Source organism: Halichoerus grypus, chromosome 5 (genome assembly GCF_964656455.1).
Source record: "Halichoerus grypus chromosome 5, mHalGry1.hap1.1, whole genome shotgun sequence".
NCBI classification, from domain to species: Eukaryota; Metazoa; Chordata; class Mammalia; order Carnivora; family Phocidae; genus Halichoerus; species Halichoerus grypus.
This window is the reverse complement of record NC_135716.1, coordinates 600,979-621,026: the sequence shown is the minus strand read 5'-3', so window position 1 is coordinate 621,026 and position 20,048 is coordinate 600,979. Positions and strand designations below refer to the sequence as shown.

General features: G+C 65.1%; 1 protein-coding gene across 17 annotated transcripts in view; it reads left to right on the top strand.

Annotated features, from left to right (window-relative positions):
- Positions 1-19,990, top strand: part of MROH1 (maestro heat like repeat family member 1) — a 70,053-nt gene extending 50,063 nt beyond the window's left edge. For 14 of the 17 annotated variants that reach the window (XM_078071874.1, XM_078071873.1, XM_078071862.1 and 11 more), the window contains 20 exons: positions 375-497; positions 712-791; positions 915-1,026; positions 1,117-1,212; positions 1,850-1,954; positions 4,531-4,666; positions 4,773-4,885; positions 5,883-6,035; positions 10,864-11,018; positions 13,616-13,781; positions 14,342-14,538; positions 16,900-17,037; positions 17,354-17,468; positions 17,752-17,898; positions 18,033-18,221; positions 18,564-18,719; positions 18,791-18,925; positions 18,991-19,093; positions 19,174-19,239; positions 19,629-19,990. In XM_078071874.1, coding sequence (XP_077928000.1) covers positions 375-497; positions 712-791; positions 915-1,026; positions 1,117-1,212; positions 1,850-1,954; positions 4,531-4,666; positions 4,773-4,885; positions 5,883-6,035; positions 10,864-11,018; positions 13,616-13,781; positions 14,342-14,538; positions 16,900-17,037; positions 17,354-17,468; positions 17,752-17,898; positions 18,033-18,221; positions 18,564-18,719; positions 18,791-18,925; positions 18,991-19,093; positions 19,174-19,239; positions 19,629-19,810 — 2,667 coding nt within the window. In that variant the 3' untranslated portion in view covers positions 19,811-19,990. Of the gene's footprint in view, positions 1-374; positions 498-711; positions 792-914; positions 1,027-1,116; positions 1,213-1,849; positions 1,955-4,530; positions 4,667-4,772; positions 4,886-5,882; positions 6,036-10,863; positions 11,019-13,615; positions 13,782-14,341; positions 14,539-16,899; positions 17,038-17,353; positions 17,469-17,751; positions 17,899-18,032; positions 18,222-18,563; positions 18,720-18,790; positions 18,926-18,990; positions 19,094-19,173; positions 19,244-19,628 lie in introns of those variants that run through there. The other 3 variants (XM_036105614.2, XM_036105613.2, XR_013447622.1) reach the window with 2 other exon arrangements.
- Positions 19,991-20,048: the final 58 nt, after the last annotated feature.

The following is a 20,048-nucleotide window of genomic DNA, read 5'->3' as shown; positions in this document are numbered from 1 at the left end:
TGGGACAGGCAGGGGTCAGCCCCGCTCTGCTAGGGCTCTTCTCGGGCGCACTGCCTTCTCCTCCCACCTTGACAGACCGCTCCAGCCACGGCAGGGTGCAGGGGACGCAGAGCACGCCGTCTGCCCTGGCCAGGCAGAGAGCTGGGGGCCGCAGGGGCGCCGTCCCAGGCCCCCTGAGAGTCCCTCAGGGAGGAGCGTGTGCGGCTGCGGACTGAGGGGAGGCCATGTGGTCCGGCCTCTGTCAGTGCGGGCGGCCACCCGTTCTGGGTTCAGCCCCGTGGGCGGAGAGGCGGCGGCCACCACGTCGGGGCGGAGCCGTGCTGTGGGCATGGGCGTGGGCATGGGCGGCCTCCTGCAGCCCGGTGTGCTTGCAGGACCCGGCCCTGAAGCTGTGTCTCGTCCAGAGCGTGTGCATGGCCAGCCAGGCCATCTGCAGCAGCGCACAGGCCAGCTCCTTCCACTTCTCCCGGAAGGCGGAGCTGGTGGCTCAGATGATGGTGAGCGCTGGCCAGGGCCTGCCGGCTCCGAGGGTGGCCCCGACGGCACTGCCACACACAGGGGAGGCGGGCCTCGGGAGGGCTGGGGCACGTGCCGCGAGGGACCCCAGCACCCAGTCAGCACAGCACCCCAAGCCAGCGCCAGGCAGATGGCTGACCCGGGGAAAGCAGGTGCTTCGGCCCAGGGCTGAGTCACGGGACGGGCCCCCCGCAGGAGTTCATCAAGGCAGAGCCGCAGGACTCCCTGAGAACACCCATTCGGAAGAAGGCCATGCTCGCCTGCACTTACCTGGTGTATCCTTTTCTCCGGGTGTGAGGGGGAGCCTCTGGGGGGGCTGTCTGCTCATGTGCTCTCTGGACGAGGGGTGTGGCGTGCGTGGGGCTGGAAAGACCTGGGGACCTTAACTCTGGGTTCAGCCCCCTGGAGCCAGCGCTGGATGAGCAGGTGCAGGTGGACATGATCCGCAGCTGTCTGCACAGTGTCCTGCCTGTGCCGCCCGAGCCCCAGGGGGAGGGTGCCCACCAGGAGGTATTGCCCTGCATCCATGGGGGGCAGCGGGCAGGCCGCGGGGGCTGGGGGGCAGGCTCACTGGTGTGGCTGGCGACCCCTCTCTTCTAGTCCCTGTACCTGGACACCATGCACACCCTTGAGGAACTGCTGACGAGCCTCCTTCGGCGAAACATGACCCCCCAGGGCCTGCAAATCATGGTGGAGGTGTGCAGTGAGTGTGCACTGCCCTGGGGGTGGGGGCACGAGGTGGGGGGGCGCCCCACCTGGCAGCCGGCCCCCTGCCTGCTTCTCCTGGCTCTCCCTGCCACGGGGGCACTGGGGAGTTTGGTGCTCTCTGCAAGTGTGTGGTGGGGGTGGGGGGAGGGTCTGTGAGTTGGGGGGCAGCACCCCCTCCTTCCTGGGCAGGTGTGCAGATGGGCTGAGCCCAGATGGGAGCCTATACTCCCCTCCCCTCCACTGCGCGGCACTGGGATGGAGAGAGCCTGCAGGCACCCCAGGTGGGAGTTCCTGACCGTCCAGGGCTGTCCGGATGGCAGAGTGGGCAGGCAGTAGCCAAGCTGCCCCCCTCGCTGCCCTTCCTAGCAGTTGCAGGGGTGGGACTGACCTGCTTCTAAGCCTGTCCCTCTCTGGGCCTGGCTCACTCTGGGTCCACCTAGGGCGGCCACGTCTGTGGATAGCTCTGTCCTAGGTCGGAGCGGGTGACCTGCTCCGACCTGACCCACTGGCCCTCACAGCCGGGGAGGCTGGCCGGCGGGGATGCTGACCTGCCCGCGTCGCACAAGCTCCTGCTTCCCAGGCTAACGCCTGAGCTGGTACCTATGTGAGGCCCCCTCTTCCCCAGCACCTGAGCCCGTGGATCAAGTCCCCACGGGGCCACGAGAGGCTGCGGGCACTTGGCCTGAGTGCCTGTCTGCTGCAGGACTTCCTGGAGCACCTGCACGTCAGCGTGAGTGCCCCGCGGCGGCCCTGTGCCTGGGTCCCTTGGCTTGGGGACTGCTGGCTGTGGCCCCCATGTCCCAGAGCACCCTACCAGCCTCCTGGCCCTCTGGCGGTTGCCCTGGGCTCATCCCATGTTCCACAAGTCCCACCGTCCTCTTTCTGGGACCGTGGACAGAAGACCCCTCGGGGCTGGCCGCTCAGTCTGACGGTCATCCTTGTCCTCGGGAGCCCGTGCACTCGCTGACATGATGGGTGGTGTGTCCCCTACACGAGGGGAAGAGTGATGGGGACTGGGGTAAGAGAGGGTGAGGGCGCTCGAGGCAGAAGCAGCACTTTGGGCAAAGGCAGGGGGACCCTGAACACACGGAATACCGTGGAAAAGCCAGATATTGCAGAGTGGCCGGAGTGGATGGGCAGGGGCTTGTTCTAAGAAGTGCACATTATTATGCATTTTAATATTTGCTGGGGTGAAGGAGCTCTTGCTACACTTTCTCAGTTTCATGGTGGTTCTTACAAGGGCATCAGTCTAGGTGATTTTAGGATAAATTTGACACAGTCCTAAAATATTCCTGTTGTGATTTTGGATTTTGGTAGGAATTGCATGGAATTGACGGATTAATTTGTTGGGCAATAGCATCTTTTATTTTTTTTTTTTAAAGATTTTAAACTTATTTATTTGAAAGGGAGAGGGCAGAGCAAGTGAGAACACGAGCAGGGGCAGCGGGAGAGGGAGAAGCAGGCTTCCCGCTGAGCAGGGAGCCCGATGCGGGGCTCGATCCCAGGACCCTGGGATCATGACCTGAGCCGAAGGCAGACGCTTAACAACTGAGCCACGCAGGTGCCCCCAAGAGCATCTTTTTTTTTTTTTTTTAAAGATTTTATTTATTTATTTGACAGAGAGAGACACAGCGAGAGAGGGAACACAAGCATGGGGAGTGGGAGAGGGAGAAGCAGGCTTCCCGCGGAGCGGGGAGCCTGATGTGGGGCTCGATCCCAGGACCCTGGGATCATGACCCGAGGTGAAGGCAGACGCTTAACGACTGAGCCACCCAGGCGCCCCCCCAAGAGCATCTTTTAATAATGGGTCTTTCCATCCAGGCCCCTCAGATGCACGGCCCGTGTCTGCACACGGCCACACAGGCTGGTTCGAGAGGTTTTGTTGCTTTTCAGCGTAACTGTTTCTGCAGCCGTATTTACTAATTGCTTATTGTCAGGATGTATGAGAAGTGTGGACTTGTGGGGGCGCCTGGGTGGCTCAGTCGGTTAAGCGGCTGCCTTCGGCTCAGGTCATGATCCCAGGGTCCTGGGATCGAGTCCCGCATCGGGCTCCCTGCTCTGCGGGGAGCCTGCTTCTCCCTCTCCCTCTGCCTGCTTCTCTGCCTACTTGTGTTCTCTATCTCTCTGTCAAATAAATAAATAAAATCTTTAAAATAAAAATTAAAAAAAAAAAAAGTGTGGACTTGTGGATACTTAGCCGTGAGGTCGTTTATAGGATTCTTTTGTTATTTCTGATGAGTTTTAGTTAATGCTCTTGTGCTTTCAGACACATAGTTGTGTCGTTTACAGATGCTGATAATTCTGCTCTTTTCCCCCAGTACCTGTGTCTCTGAGCCCCTCCTGTCCTAGTGCTTCCAGAACGAGGCGCACACAGCGGCTCCCGGTCTTTAGATAGAGTTTCACTGCTAGTTACTTCTGATCGTGTCCTGGGAGCGTCTGTTTTACTGAGGATGTTTCTTGTGGTTGTTTCTCTTGTGTGTGTTTGTTAACACACCCAAACTTTCATTCTTTACCTGGCCAGATCTGCTGTGTGTGCCTAGGTGGGCTTTTCCCGCTCAGATTCTTCCATGGCCTGCTTTTCACACAATCCCAGTCCAGCTAGAGTTCACCCTTGTCACCATGAGGTGACAGATGTGTGACCTCGCTGGGAGGAACTGCAGCTGGCCCCCCGAGGTGCTCTGCCCAGCATGCCGGCCTCCCTCTACTGGATACTCACTTCAGTTGGCAGCTGGGATGAGGGGCTCTCAGGCAGAGTCCTGCGCTTTCTTAAGCCTGTGCATGGGCAGGGCCTGCGGGGGGGCGGGGGCAGGAGGCCGAGGGGTGTGTAAGTGATGTCACGAGGCCCAGGGCAGGCAAGGCCATTTGCTTAGAGCAGAGTGGGCAAGGCTCTGTATCTGAGGGGTGAAGACCGGGACCCAGCTAGGATGAAAGGGAATCTCTTGCAGCCCCTCACCTGACAGGGGACCTGCTTGCTAGGGAAGAGAACTCCCCACAGCTATCAGCCAGGATCAGCAGAGCCCTGCCCCCCTCTGCTATCTTGTGGGGACTCCCCCTTTATCTCCTGATCGTCCCTCTGTCTGCACACACCTACTTACCTGGCCCTCCTCCTCTGAGGACCCCTCCTCCTCCGGGGGTGGGGGTGGGGAGGAGCTCACCAAGGGGCTGTACTGGCCACATTCCTGCCCATATCTGGGTCCAGGTGGTCCAGGTGGTCCCTGCCCACCCCTGGCATCCGCAGGGTCCCGGGCCCCCTCTCTGGCTACCCCCCGAGTGTCTCTGCAGGACCCTCCCCCTCTGCCTCTCCAGGCCCTGGTGCCCTTCCACAACCTGGGCGTCCTCATAGGCCTCTTCTCCCCTCGCTGTGCGGACCTGTGGCCTGCCACCCGCCAGGAGGCTGTAAGCTGCGTGTACGCCCTGCTCTACCTGCACCTGGGCTACGAGGGTGAGCCCTGGCTGGGCAGAGGTGCCGGAGGGGCGAGGGGCCGAGGCTGGGCCTTGGGGGCCGGGGAAGTGCCTGCCCAGCTCCACTCTGCATCCTGCCTCTGAAGGCTTCTCCCGCGACTACCGGGATGATGCGGTTGAGCGGCTCCTCACCCTCAAAGAAGGACTCGCGCACCCCGACCCTGCCATCCTCTTCCACAGCTGCCACAGCATAGCCCAGGTACCTGTGGGAGCAGCCACAAAGGACGGGAGCGGCCAGCACTGGGGGGGCAGAGAGGGGCTCTCCGAGCAGGCAGTACCTTGCATGTCCTGGGCTCGGCAGGGTGCTGGCGGGGGCAGCGTGGGGCTAGTGGGCACGGCGCCGAGACTGGGCACAGAGGCAGGTGTCATTCAGACAGTGAGCTGTCCGGCACCGCCTCTGGCCAGCACTGCTTCCCTCTCCCTGGGGTCTACCCTCTGAGGCCCAGCAGCAGGGGTGTGCTCAGGAGCTCAGCGGCGACTCCAAGGAGCTGAGAAAGCCGCCCCAGCCTCCCCCATGAGTCCCCATGCCAGGGCAGGTCTCGTCTTCCATTTGGTGTCTGGAAATGGCCCTCGGGGTCCGGAGGCTGGCTCCCCTACAGGAGGAAGAAGGGAGGGTCTTACTCAGACGGTGGGAGGCGAAGACCCAGCCCTAGGCCAGTCCAGGTGGAGTGGCAAGGGTGTGTGTGGCTGGGGTGAGACCTGGAGGATGTCCAGCCACCTTTCTGCGCGTGGCAGTGTGTGTGGTTTGGTGACCTCCTCCAGCCTGGGTGCTGCTTCTCCACTTGAACGGGGGCTCTGCTGGGCCGAGAGGGCGACGAGGGCACTGTTGGGTGGGCTGTGCTACCCTCTGCCCTTGAGCCTGGTCTGGAGAGCTCCGGAGCCGCTGCGGCCTCCCCCCGCCCCCACCCGTCAGGAGGGGCCTCCCGCAGGGCGCTCGGACCACCTTCCAGGGGCCGGGGTCAGGTAGGCCCTGGGGGCCGTGTCCGCAGCCTGGCCGGGCTTCAGTGCGGACGAGGCTCCGGTGTGAGCCACCACCCCACCCTGGCGCCCCGGACAGGGCGAGGAAGGCTGGAGGAGGGGCGTAGGCGGGCGGAAGTGGGGCAAGCCCTCCGGGCAGCCCCACACCCGGGGGTGTTGTGTCTGGGAGCGCGCTGGCCCCCACCCTCTCAGTTCCTCTGACACAGCCGTCCTCCTAGATCATTGCCAAGCGCCTCCCGCCAGAGCAACTCATCAGCCTCTTGCTGACCATGTTTGAGGGGCTGGGAGACCCCGACAAGAACTGTTCTCGGGCCGCCACGGTCATGATCAACTGCCTGCTGAAGGAGCGAGGCAACATGCTCCTGGAGAAGGTGAGGGGGCGGGGCGCGGGTGGGCGGGGCCACAGTATGGGCGGGGCCTGAGGGCGGGTCGGGCCACGGTGTGGGCGGGGCCTGCGGGGCGGGGTCGAGCCACGGTGTGGGCGGGGCCTGCGGGGCGGGGCTGCGTACGTTGGGGCTCCTGCTGTCTCTGCTCCCGTCCCCTTGCCCTGCGGGCCTCATTAAGGACAAGTTTTTCTCCTCTGATTGAAGACAATTAGAATTGGGTACAAGTAACTGCTGAGAAATTGAGGGGGAGGGGGAAGGAAAGGGAAGATGCAGGGGTAAGGTGTAGGGAGCCCTTTGGTGAGTGGGCACTGGCTGGGCGCTCTGCCCCAGTACCGGAGAGTCCCGCAGCCGGCTGGCCCAGAGAGGTCATGCCCAGGACGCTCAGGTGCCGCCCGCTCCCTTACGCCCGCACGTTCACCCTGTCACCTCTGCGTCCTCTTGGCGGGAGCTCAGGTGGCTGTCTACGCAGCTCCCAAATGTGCATTGGCAGCAGCTCTGTGTCCACCGTGTGGATCGACAGACAGGTCTTGTAGGTCTGAGGCAGGCTCCCAGGGCCCGGGGGTGCTGGACTGCCTGCCCTGTCGTATGCCTGGAAAGCATACGAGCAGAGAACTTGTACACGGCCCTGGGAGTCCCCCCAGAGGTGCACGAGCAGAGCATCCCACCAGTTCCTGAGCCTCTGGTCCCCACGCCGACACCCCACAGGGTGTCATCGTCTCCCAGCAGCACAGAGCACAGCCTTCCAGGGATGAAATCACCCACCGTGCCCTTGTGTGCAGCGCCTCCCAGTGCTAACATGTGAGGTCGTGCGTGTTGTTGCCTCGTTCAGTCACACCTCACTCCCTCCTGCGCGTGCACTGTGGTTCATTCATCCGCCGGCCTCAGTTCCCAGTCTGGGCTGTCTTGACACGAACTGTCAGAGTCCAGGTCCTTCGGACATAAGGGTGCGTGTCTGTTGGGGACATACCGGTGGAAGGACCTGGGCCTGCAGGAGAGGCCCGTGTGTAGATGTCCCAGGTGGCCTTCCAGGCAGGGGACAGCTCACCTCCCGCCAGCAGCAGGAGGGCTCTGGTGTGCCCCCTCGTCGTCAGCACTGTGATTCCTGCCCTTTCTGCTGGGTGTGTCAGGGCTTCACGGAAGAGTTCAGTTTGCACTTCTCTGCTGGCCGATGAAGTTGAACACATTTGTACGTGTTTACTGGCTACTCAGGTGTCCTCCTTCATGAAGACACCAGTGTTCTGGGGCGCCTGGGTGGCTCAGTCATTAAGCGTCTGCCTTCGGCTCAGGCCATGGTCCCAGGGTCCTGGGATCGAGCCCCGCATCGGGCTCTCTGCTCAGCGGGAAGCCTGCTTCTCCCTCCCCCACTCCGCCTGCTTGTGTCCGCTCTCTCACTGTCTCTCTCTCCCTGTCAGATAAATTAATGGGATCTTTAAAAAAAAAAAGACACCAGTGTTCTGCCCGTGTTTCTTCTGGGTTGTCTGTGCTTTTCTTATTGATTGTGGTAGTACTTTATATGTTCTGAATATGAGTTCTCCGTTGGAGGTAGACATACACGTATGCGTACGCATATATCACAAACACCTTCTCAGGAACGAACAGGAATTTGTTGATGGAGAAGATGAAAGAGCACTGCGCAGGGCCATGTGACAAGGGAGCTGTGTGGTGACACCTCGTCCGGCACTCGGCACAGGGCTGCAGGGCTGCAGTGGGCGTGGAGGTGTTGGCAGAGTCTGGACTTGGGCGGAGAGCTGCGGCAGGAGTGGGGGAAGAGGGCACAGCTATGATGGGGTTTGCTGGGTGAAGGTTTGGATTTTATTCTGCATTCAGCGGGGCTCCCCAGGATTTGAGTGGTAGGAAGGTGCCCTAGGCCCTGTGTGAGTGAGGCAGGTGGACCACACTGGAAGCAGCGGCCGCCGGTGTTCCTGGTGCGTGCACACACAGGCTGCATTCTGTTTGCCCGCTCATCCGTCCGGGGACACTCGAGTTGCTTCCACCTCTTGGCTGTTGCAGGTAATGCAGTGAGCGTGCGTGTATAGGTGTTTCTCTGTGATCTTGCTTCATGTTCTTGGGGTGAATACCCAGTAGTGGGGTTACTGGGTCATACAGTAGCTCTATTAATTTTCTGAGGAGCTGCCAGGCTGTTTCGCACAGTGGCTAGTTTGCACTCCCACCGAGAGTGCACACGGGCCCCAGTTTCTCCACATCTCCACCAACTCTTGTTATCTGTCCTTGGGGGTTTTGACACTAGCCATCCTGCTGGGTGTGAGGTGGTACTTCCTAACGGTTTTGACGGGGCGCCATCCGCAGGCTCCTAACCTCGTGGTGGTAGAAGTCGGAGAAGGGCCGTCTCTGGGTCGCAGGGAATGTGCAGGGGAAGCCAAGGGAACAGGACAGACTGGACTCACACGACATGGGGCTAGCGGCAATGCCGATGCGGCGGTAGAGTCACCCGTGGCCCGGCGGCTCTTCTGCAAGGCCTTTGCCAAGAGAGGTGGAAACAGACGTCCACACGAAGACTCTAGACGCTCACAGCAGTGTTATCCATAATGGCCAAATAATGGACACAACCCAAACGTCTGTCAATAAACAGATAAATAAAATGTGTCCTACCCATACACCGAACGACGATTCGGCAAACCGAGAGGAGTGAAGCCCTGAAACACATGACATGTGGATGAACCCTGAAAACGTGGTGCAAGATGAAAGAAACGAGTCACCAAAGGCCACATGGTGTGTGAGTCCATTGCTCTGGCGTCCACAACAGGCGAGTCCACGGGGACGGACAGACGGTGGGCTGGTGGCCGCCAGGGGTGGGGAGGGGTGGCTAAGGATATGAGGTTTCTTTGGGGGGTGATGGAAATGTTCTCAGATGGATGGTGGTGATGGTTGCACAACCCTGTGAACACCGTAAAGACCACTGAGTTGCACACACAGCGGGTGGGCTCTGTGTGAAGAAACCACGGAGCAGGAGAGCGCAAGAAGGCGTGGGGCTGGTAAAGGTGAGACAGGAACAGCCTGGAAGGTATAGGGCGTGCAGGCCAAGCCCCACATGGTGGGCCATCGGAACGCTGACCCCCCATCCTGGGACAGGACAGGCCCGGCTCACCGGTGCCAACCCCAGGCTGGGAGTCTCCCCAGCCCCACCCCGGGACCTGCCGCCATGTACTCCAGGACTCTAGCTGCTGAACAAAATATGTAGAACCAAGGAAAACATCAGAGAAGGTAGATAAACCCACTGAAACAATTCGAAGGAAATACCTCTGACGAGCAGAGAACCAACATCCAAAGTGAGCAAAGGAAGAGAAGCAGCTTGCTCCCGTGTGCTGGAGAGCCCGCCCCGAAGCCGCCAGACTCGCCAACATGACCGTGGGAGGGATGCAAAGGTCAGGTGGACTGACAGCCACAGTCGCAGCCGAGAGCATGTGCGAGGCGCGTGTCCGGGCCAAGAGCCCGGGAGACCGGAGCGTGTTCAGCAGTGAGCTCGGACGGGAGGTCCTGTGGACGTGATTGCACCCAGCGGGTGTGGGAAACACCGCTCCTGGCTCAACACGTCCTCACCGCCGTCCTCACTGCCAGAACTCCCCTCGGCCGGCGTGTAGAGGACGCGGTTTCCTGTGGCAACTGGCGGCTCCCGCGGACCTGGGGCGGGGGCTGGGCGGGGGGCCCCAGCTGGTGGGGCGTAGGAGGCAGAGAGGGCCAGGTCAGTGGGAGGACGACCCTGGCGTGAGTGTGCCGCTTCACAGGCTGGCTAATCCACTTTCTGTACCCACAAGTCCTTTGAGAAATGGCAATGACACCCCCCCGCCCCCCGCGGCCCAGGTAGGGACCTGTGCCCCCCCCCGACCCGGGCACATGGCCTCCCACGCCCTCTCCCCAGCCTTGTCCCCAACATGCCATTGCAAGATGCTCCACCGCACAAGCAGGCGTGGGCCTGGCCTGGAACGTTCCACCGTCAGAGCCGTGGCCAGGCCCTTCCTGCGACTCCTGCCACCCGGGCGTCCAGGGGGTGGCAGCGCGCACGGTCTGCCAGCTGCCCCCGTCCAGGGGACTGTGTGCCTGCAGCTGTCTGGTCTGCTGTCCTCTCAGACTGGCTCCGGCAGCCGCGGATCGTGGTGCTGGGAGCCGGCACCCCCTCCCCGTGGGCCCAGGGACCCACAGTGACGCCATGCCCAGAATACGACTAGGGTGGGCCCGAGGCACAGGCTGCCTGCAGTCGCACTCTGCCCGCCCCTTCTTGTACCCGATGGCCCCTCTGGCTTCTGGGACGACAGCAGCCTGCCCGCCCTGCCCAGCCATGGCCCAAGAACCAGTGTCCGCTTCCTGGTCCTCCCTGCCCCGGCGCACCGCTTACCTCCTCCTCGCCGGGCGAGGGCGGCTGTGTGTGCCGTCCCAGGGGCCAGAGGCTGGGTTTCCCTTCCCCGGGGGGGTGAGGGCCCCGCAGGGGCTGGTGGCCTCCGTGCGCACCCCACTGGCCGCCGCCTCCCGTGCTCTGCGTGCCCCCCAGACCACTGCCCCGTGCGCACGTCGTGCCCCCTCCACCCCTGGCGGGCCTCTTGGGTGCTGTCGCTTCCCACGTGGAATCTCGGTCCTCGGGCCAGGACCACGGCGTCTCCGCCCGGGGGCGCCAGCCTCTCGCCTTCTCCCTTTGGTCTGGTGGCCAGCATTGATCTGTGGGGTTTCCCTCCCCACGACCCCGGCGAGTGGGGCTCACAGCCAGCCGCCCTCCCCAGGCCCCCATGCTCTGGTGGCGCTGGAATGGCTCTGGGTGTGGGTGTGTGCCCGGGGCCTGACCTCTGTGGCCCCTTGCCCGCAGGTGCCCGAGATCGTGAGCGTGCTCCGCTCAAAGCTGCAGGAGACGCGGGAGGAGTACGTCCTGCAGGCCGCACGGGACAGCGTGTACCTGCTGGCGTCCCAGCACTGCGCCGCCGTGGTGGCCAGCCTCCTGGGCAGCCCGCTGCCCTTCGACAGGTACGCGGCACCTGCCGGCCTGCCGGGGGGCGGGATGGGGCTCCTGCTGCTGGGGCTCCAAGCCGAGGCCCGGCCCAGACACAGGACCTGAGCGTCCCGCCTGTTGCTAGCCCCCTCCTGCATTCTGTGCCCCAGCTTGCCCTCTGCGGGGCACGCGCCGTCGTGTGTGAGCAGACCCCCTCCTCCGCTGGGGAAGCGTCCCCCGCTTGCACTCCCAGCGCCTGAGTTTCTGCCAGCAACCCTCAGAGGAGAGGGTCTCTCTCTGCCCGAGGCCTGTGCCCTGGGCCCGCCGTCGCTGTTGGGCGAGGTCTCTGACCTCCCATGCTGGGCTCCTCGCCTGCCCCGTGGGGTGGTCCGCGCAGCCCCCTGCCCCGGCCGGCAGGTGCCGTCCGTCTGCACCGTGCACGCTCCTCTCCCTGCCTCGCGTCGGCTGTGTCTTCGCTGAGGCTCTTGGAGGTGCGTTGCTGGGTGTGCGCCTGGTCAGGACGCCGCTCTACCCCGCGGGCGCCTCTGGCATCAGGGTGTATCTTCTAACGTCCTGTCCCCACCGACCTTTCTTTGTCCACCTGGCCTTCCGGCGTAAATGGCTGCATTTCACCGCTGCTGTGGCGGGAGTCCAGCCCCCGCCTGGGACTTCTCTGTCTCCCCTCTTCTTTCTTGATCTTTCTTGTCTCTTTTGAGCTTATCAGGGCCTTTTTTATGAATTTATTTTCCCCTGAATCAGTTCGGAAGTCGTACCCGCTGTTTCTGTTCTTCTAGCAGCTGCCCTGAGAGTGACCCCGTGTGCGCAGAGCCCGGCTCACGAGCACCTCCCTTCGGGCGGCCTGGGCCTTGGCACGTGGGGCTCCCCCCGCCCCTCCTCACGGACGCGGAAGGGTCTGGCTGTGGCCGGCGGCCCGTCAGGAGCGCCGCGCCCGTGTGCACCCACCGCTTGGCTCTCCGCTCATCCCTTTGCTTCTCCTTTCACGGAGGCCCCAGATGGGGGCAGGGAAGGTGTCCACCCCCCAGTAGTGCCCATGTGCCCCTTGCTTGAAACTCCCTGGTGTCCCACCATCTGACTGCGGTCACCAGACGTGCGCTTCGCTCCATCTTGAACTCCGATAATAGAATCAGTGTAGAAGGGGTCACCCGGCAGTCTTGTGGCTTCCTTGACGAAGCGCTCTGTCGGGGGTGCACACGCTGCGGGGTCACCGCAGGCAGCTCCCACCCCTGTTTATGCCCAGGAGCGAAACCGTCCCAGCCCAGGGGTCTGCACGCTGCAGCCGCGGGCCAGATCCGGCCGGCCACCTGTTTTTGTCCAAACTGTGAGCTCACGATGGGCTTTAAACTTACAAGTGGTTAGGAAAGAAAACAGTAATACTTCTTGAGTCGTGAAAATCATGCGTAATTAAAATCTGTCCGTAAGCAAAGTTATTGGAACACGGCGCGCCCGTTTGCTTCCACGTCGGTGTCTCTGGTCGCTTTTGCTCAACAAGGGCAGAGCGACGGGTCCACGGAGGCCACGTGTCCGGGGTCAGAAGTGTGTGGTTCCCCGGCCTGGGTGCAGGTGGACGGTGGATGGGGCTCCCCAGCAGCCAGGCCCCGTGCCTCCCCCGTGTCCCCATCAACGCGGCACATCCTCACCTCCTGCTGGGCCCCCACACCGCGCTGCTCGGGGCGGCGCCGTGGCATGTGTCACTTCCCTTCAGCTGCAGTCAGTCCCCCGGAGTGTCCTCGGTGAGGGTCTGCAGGCTCCACCATTCACCTGGGTGCTCTCCTTGCATGTTCCCTAGAGTCGGGATTCTAGTTCGGCAGGTCCTTCCGTGCGCGGAAGGTGACACGTCGCTGTCTCCGGGCTCCTGCGAGTTCTGAAAGGCAGGCGGGGGGCTGGGGCCCGCTAGCTGCTGGGCCGCTTGAGTCCATGGGCGTCTGTCGTCAGTCCCGCACACTTCCCAGCCTCTTCCTCTTGGGGCCTCTCCATCCCCTGCTTCACCTTTCCGTCCCTCACGGCTCTTGCGCTGAGTTCGAGAGGACTTCTTCCTGTCACTGTCCCCTTGGTCGTGCGCGCAGGTGCGCTGAGGTGGCCCCAGATCCCCGGTCTCCTTTCTGAAGGGTTGCAGCTGCTTTCACAGCTGCTTATCGACTCTTAGGATCTCCAGTTCCCACTAGATGTCTGAAGCATGTCGCTTCTCCGCGAGCACATGAAGCGGGGTCGCGGGCGCCTGGCGGCTCAGGTCATGTTCCCAGCTCATCAGAGCCTGCTTCTCCCTCTCCCCCTCCCCCTGCTTGTGTTCCCTCTCTCGCTGTGTCTCTGTCAAATAAATAAATAAAATCTTTAAAAAAAAAAAAGCGGGTCGCGCTCACAGGGCCTGGTTCGCACGGTTCGCTCTGGCCGTGTGCTTCTGGCGGCTCCCAGGGGCCCAGGGCCCGTGTGCAGGCCGCGACGGTTCCGCCTGCCCTCTGTTGCTGGCCACTCGGCTCCCAGGCCCCCGGGGGCAGGGGCGGGTTCTTTGGGATGCGAGGTCAGGGTGCTGTTTCAGAGGCTCGTGGGCGCGTCCGGGGACGTGGCGTGGCGCCGGCGGTGGCCTGGAGGTGACTGGCCTTCCACCCCACTCCAGCCACGCCTGTACCCTGTGGCGGGCGCTGGCCGTGGAGCCCGGCCTCACCACGCAGGTCCTGGGGCTGCTCCTGGAGAAGATGAGCAGGGACGTGCCGTTCAAGGAGACCCGGGCCTTCCTGCTTAGCAGCTCTCCGGGCCGCGTGGCCACGGTGCTGCCCCTTGCGGTGAGTGGGGCCCCACGCAGCCTTCCCCCTGCTTGCTGCGCAGGCCGGGTGAGGGGCCGGGTTGCTGCTGGTGGGAGGAGCCCTCCGGTGGCCTGGGCGCCACCCCTCAGGCACCTGGCAGCTCACGGGGGTGCCGGAGCCAGCCCCGCTTGGAGCCCGGCTCGTAAAGGCCCCACAGGTGTTGGTCCCCAAGGGAAACGACTCCGTTTCATCCTGCGGAAAAAAGTAAGCCTGGCTTGGCAACGTTTCCAGCAGTAAAGCAGCTGTGAGAATTTCCTCCTCCTCCTGCTGTGGAACCGAGCGCAGATGGTGGGAGGCCTGTCCCCAGGGGGGTCACACTGCCCTTGTGCCGGCCTCCTAGCCTCCCGCCCCGATGGCCAAGCCGGGCTGCGGCCGCGGTCCCGTCTGTGCCCAGCCCTCCCCGGGGCCGAGATCTCCATGCACGCGGGGTGCATGCCAGCAGGGGCTGCGGGCTGGCCCGGTTTTGGGGTGCAGGGCCCAGCCTTCACCACGGCCGGCCCCCGGGGGAGGGGTGAGCCTGAAGCGGCCCCTGTCCCCAGGCCACGTGTGCGCTGTATGAGGTCATGAGCGTGCTGGCGTCCGGGCCCGCGGTGCTTGAACTCTACCCACAGCTGTTCACGGCGCTCCTGCTGCGGGTCGGCTGCACGGTGGGCGTCGTGCTGCCGCGGACGCTGCAGGCCAAGGAGAGAAGGAGCGCGGGCTCCGCTCCGGCCCCCAGGAGCCTCGAGCCCTGCAGGTAACCGGGTCCTCGCCTGCTGCCCCCGGCACCGCTGCGTGTGTGCGTGTGCGAGGCTGCCCGGCACCCTCCCGGCGGCGAGGGACAGGACAGGACGGGACGGGACAGGACAGGAGGGGCGGGCCAGGCGCTGGGGGCTTGGCTCAGGAGCCACTTCGTGCCTGGGGCGCTGGCACCTCCCCCCTTGATGATGCCCCAGGTCGCGCGGGGGGCGCAGCTCCCCTTCTCACTTCCTCCAGCAGGTCTGGGATGGGGGCCGGGGGGGGAGGCAGCTCCTCTCCGTGGGGGGTGCTGGCTTCCAGCAGGCCTGCGGGGGCTCGTGCGACACTCAGGTAGGTCCAGTCCTGCCTCCTTTTGAAGATGGAGCTGTGGTGAGTGAGTGGGGTGCAGGTGGGGCGTGGGGTGAGCCCCCACCTACAGCCCCGCGTCCTCCACCCCATCAGGGCCGCACCTTCAGACAGAGGTTTCCTGGAGGCGGGCAGACCCCCAGCCGAGCGGGGAGGGCTCGGCCCCAGCCCCACAGCGCCGGCCGGTGCAGCCACCCTCCCTCGCAGCTCCTGCTGGGGTCTGGATCCTTGTGGTCTCTGCCAAGTGGGCCCTGGGTCCTGGGGCGGTGCTTGAGGGGAGCTGGTAGGCAGAGCTTCGGCAGCTGAGGCATCGGCCTGCCCGTCCTGGTCTCTGCTCATTCCTGGGCCTGCCGTGGAGGCACCTCAGGGCTCCAGACAACTGCCCGGGGCCACAGGGCGACAGAGGAAGCCCGAGTGACGATGAGCTCAGGCTGCCTCCCCAGGCGTTGCAGGCCCGCGGGGTCAGAAGCGGCCCTCGGTGGGGGACGGACAGCATCCGCCCGCCCCCTCCCCACCGCGGAGCCACCACTCACACCGTCTGGCAGAGGCCGCTCTCCAGAGTCGCCTGGTCCTGCACAGACCACGCGGAAAATGTGCATGGACTGGCAGATGCCACCGGACCGGCCCTGGGCCTTGCACGCTGACTCCCTTCCATGGCCTGGGAGCTGTAGGCCTACAGGCCCCAAAACCCCACCAAGGGTCCCCGGCTGCCACCCCTGAGCTGAGACGTGTGCAGGGCCAGGGGCGGGTCTAGAAGTCAGACCACAGGAAAGGCCACGTCTGTAAGAATCCTGGGCAGCAGGGGGGACAGGCCAGGGAGGCACCCTTGTCTAAACCGTGACGTGCTTCTCGGTCACACCTGCATCTCCGCACGTCAGACTTGTCCTAACGCCAGAAACGGCCCTAAACGAGCCGTCTTGGTCACAAGTAGAGCACCTGCCGCCGGCGGAGCACGCCAGCGCTGAGGCCGGGACCTGGCTGGGTCACATGCGCTGCCCCAGGGCGGGGTCTCGTGTGAGGTGGCCACACGGGGGGAGATCAGCGCCAGGGCAGAGGTGCTGTGGCCCAGGGCCCCCCGTGTGGTCTCTCAGCCCTGGTGGGCGCGCTTCGGGCCCCAGGCTTTGCTGAGGTTCTGCCGGGTGCCGGGCCGATGCTTGCTGTCCCCCGAGAGCCAGGCCTGTGGGGTCCCGCCCCCTCACAGCCCCGAATGCTTCTGCCTGAGCTGGGGGAGAGGCAGATGCTAAATCCCAGCTGGGCCCTGGCGCCTCCGGCCCCTCCTGCAAGGGAGACAGGAGAAGCAGGCGCCTGCAGGGCTGGGGGAGGGCGGCGGGCACGGCCGCACCTGCCGTCCCACCCGTGCTGGAGCCTGTAGAGGGCGCTGCACGCGCCCCACCAGCTGCCCCAGCTCCTGGCCCCACCCTGGCCCCTGGGCAGGGGGGGTGTCTTCCTCACCCGCCAGAGCCCCATCTGCCATCCCTTCCCTGGGCTCTGGGGTCTCCCGGGGAGGGTATGGCTGTGCCCACGTGAGCGGGGGCTTCCGAGGTGCAGAACAGGCTGCATGGGGGCCCACCGCTCTCGGGGGCCTGGACCCTGGGACCCTGCTCCACCAGCCGCCCACATCGGGTCCCCCTGCCGCTCGTCCAAAGGCCCCACACAAGTCAGACCCTGACCTGCCTTTGGCTTCGCTTTTTTGGACAACTTTCTATGTTCCTTTTTTTTCTTTTCTTATTTTAATTAAATGGAGGTCTTCGAGGCAAGTGAAATACCTGTAGGTTGTTACCCTAACAGTGCTGTGGGGCCTTGGGGACTCCGCCTGCAGCGAGCCCCCACCGGCCCCTCGTGGGGGGAGGGCTGGCCAGAGGGTCCAAAGCCGCTGGTGGTGCCCAGCTTGAGAGGAGAGAGCCCGAGGGCCCCCGGAGGGTGCTGCTGGCAGGGCACGGGCCAGGCAGCCCCCCAAGGACGAGCCTGTGCACGTGCACGCGGCCCCCGGAGCCACGCCCGTGTGTCCCCGCAGCTCTGCCGTGGACGCCCTGCAGGCCATGCTGCTCCGGGGCGGCAGCGAGGAGGTGGTGCAGCGCATGGAGCTGGAGGGAGGCTGGCGGCTGCTCGGGACCTCGGCGGGGCACGAGGAGGGGGTCGCCCGGCTGGCCAGGTTCAGTTCGGGCAACGTTTGGGGCACGTGGGAGCCGGCGGGCCCGGCGTGAGGAGCGAGCCCCCGGCCGGGACCTCCCCTGGGCGCGTGGAAGTGGGGAGGCTACCGGAGGCGGCTGTGGGGTCCGGCTGTGTTGCCGATTTGGGGGCAGGGGGCGGGGGCCTTTTTGGAGGCCTGGTGAGGTGACCGAGGAGGGCTTGGCAGCCAGATGGGAGGCAGGGGCAGCCCTCACGCCCATGTGGGAGTTGGCTTGGGGGGGCTGCGGGGCAGCCCGAGGCCCCAGCACTCACACTGTGCGGCTGGCTCCCTTCCCTAGCGCCATGGCCAAGTTTGCCGGCCCCCGGCTGCCCCTGGTGATGAAGGAGCTCGTGTGCACACAGAGCAGCGTGTATGAGATCCAGCGGGTCACCTCCACGGCATTCCTGGCCGAGGTAGTGGCCTGCTGCGGGGCGTGGGGGTGGGGGACGCCCAGTGGGGGGAGGCCTCGGCTGGGCCCTCCGCGGGGACGGGCCCTCCGCGGGGACGGGCCCTCCGCCTGGGCCCCAAGCCTCCCTTGGTAGCCCCCTGTGGCTGACAGTGCCAAAAACCTGCCCAAAACGTGGCCAGGGTCAGGAGTCGGAGAGAACAGGGCCTCTGCCACGTCCGACTGGGCCAGGGTGGGGACAGGCCCCTGGGGTCAGAGGCAGGGGGCGGTCACAGCTCCTCTGCCTCCAGCTGCTCAGCAGCAGCGTTGCGGATGACCTCCTGCTCCTGGAGCCGCTGCTGGACAGCCTGGCGGCCCGGCAGAAGGACCCGTGCGCCAGCGTGCGGCGGCTGGTGCTCCGAGGCCTGGCCAACATTGCTTCTGGCTCCCCGGACAAGGTGAGCGGGCTGGCCCCGGGGGGCACGGCCAGGAGCGCTGTGTGGGCGGTGGGCACGGGCGTGGCCCAGTGGGCGGCACCATGGGGGGAGGGCTCCGCGCCCTGGGGACACAGCTGAGTGCGCGCCCCCCCCAGGTGCGGGCCCATGGCCCCCAGCTCCTGACGGCTGTGATTGGCGGGCTGGACGACAGGGACGACCCCCACAGCCTGGTGGCCCTGGAGGCCATGGTGGGCCTTGCAAGGCTGTTGGACCTGGCGGAGCCCCAGGACCTGCGCCCCGTGCTGCTGCACGTCGCCATCCGTATCCGGCCCTTCTTCGACAGCGTAGGCTGGCCAGGGCACGGGGGCACCGAGAGGCCTGACCGCACCCCCCTCCCCGAGCCTTAAGCCCCGGCTCTACCCTGCTCCCTGGGCCCCAGAGGCTCTGCATCACCCCTGCCCCCCCGCCCCCCGCAGACCCTCTGGAGTGCGGGGCTGGGGTCCTTGCCTGGAGCTGCCCCCAGCGCCCTCCTGGCACCGCCCCAGTCTCGTGAGGGCTCTTTCCTTCCCTCCCCAGGTGCCTGTGCCAGGGAGGGCAGGTGCCCATGACACAGGGACGAGGAGGGTGGCGTAGGGAAGGGGCCCGAGGCCGCACTGGCTGACACGCCCCCCCCCCCCACCCGTCAGGAGAAGATGGAGCTCCGTTCCGCCTCCATCCGCCTCTTCGGGCACCTGAACAAGGCCTGCCACGGGGGCTGTGCGGACGCGTTCCTGGAGCAGGTGGTGGGCGGGCTGGTGCCCCTGCTGCTGCACCTGCGGGACCCCCAGGCCCCCGTGACCAGCGTGAGTCTCCAGCAGGGGGCGGGCGGGCCAGGCCCGGCTCAAGCACGAGGGGCTCACCGCATGTCCCACAGGCCTGCAGGTTCGCCCTGCGCATGAGCGGCCCCAACCTCAAGTGTGAGCCGCTGGTGGCCGCCCTGCAGCAGCACCTCCAGGAGGGGCGGGGCCTGCACTTCGGAGAGTTCCTCAACAGCACCTGCAAGCTCCTGGTGAGGCCCGCAGCCTGGGGGGCGGGGGGGCGGGGGGGGCGCCCGGGCTCACGGCCTCTCTGCAGATGCACCACTTCCCAGACCTGCTGGGCCGCCTGGTGAGCACCAGCCTGTTCTACTTCAAGAGCAGCTGGGAGGATGTCCGCGCTGCCGCCCCCATGCTCACGGGTGAGCGGCGCCCCTCGGGCCCTCCTACCTGCGCTGGACCCCGCCCCCGCCCCCGCCCCTGACCCCGCCCCTGCCCACAGGGTTCCTGGTGCTGCACGTGGAGGCCGAGCACCGGCCACAGGTGGACCTGGAGCAGCTCACGACAGGTGAGCCCCGGGCACGTCCCCGCCCCCACCCCCCAACCTGTCGGGCTGCATGGGGCCTCACTGACCTGTGGGCACCGGGGGGACTAAGTGATTTTCCTGGATTTCAAGGATTTTTCCCCTGTCACTGGTGACCTCATCGTCTCTAGTAATTCACGGAAACTTCTTAACTGTTCCAAAAGAGCTTAAAAAACACTAAAAAAGGAAAAACTATCTTTCCGTTGGCTCCCAGGCGCTCCCGGCAGAGGCCTGTCTTAGGAGGGCGGTGGGCGGGTGGCCCCCGCACAGGGCGGGAGGGGGGGTGCACCATGGGGTCCCGGCCCCCCAGGCGCGGTGCACCGGGAGAGGATGGGCGCAGCGCGAGCTGAGGCTGGGTGGCGGGGTGTTGGCAGGGGCCCCGGGCTCAGGCAGTCCGTGGCAGCGGCCCCCTGCCCCCCAGCGCTCCAGCTGCTGCTCAAGGACCCAGCCCCCCTGGTGCGCACGAAGGCCGCCGAGACGCTGGGCCGCCTGGGGAAGTTCTCCTGAGGCTCCCACAGCGGCGCCGCCCCTACGAGCAGCACGGGCCTGGGCCTGAACCCCAAGACGGGGCCCTGAGGGGCCCCCTGCCCGAGACGGAGCGGGGAGCTGCCGGCGCCCCTGCCACGAGTCGAACGCCTGCCCTTCTGGAGGAGGCCGCTGGAGGCCACTGGGGGGGGCGGAGGGGCAAGCGGCTGTACCCCCCACTCCCGTTTCCAATAAAGCCATTGGCTCCTCAGCAGGTGGCTTGGGCGTGCAAGGACCTAGCCTATCCGTGGGGGGCAGGGCAGCCGGGA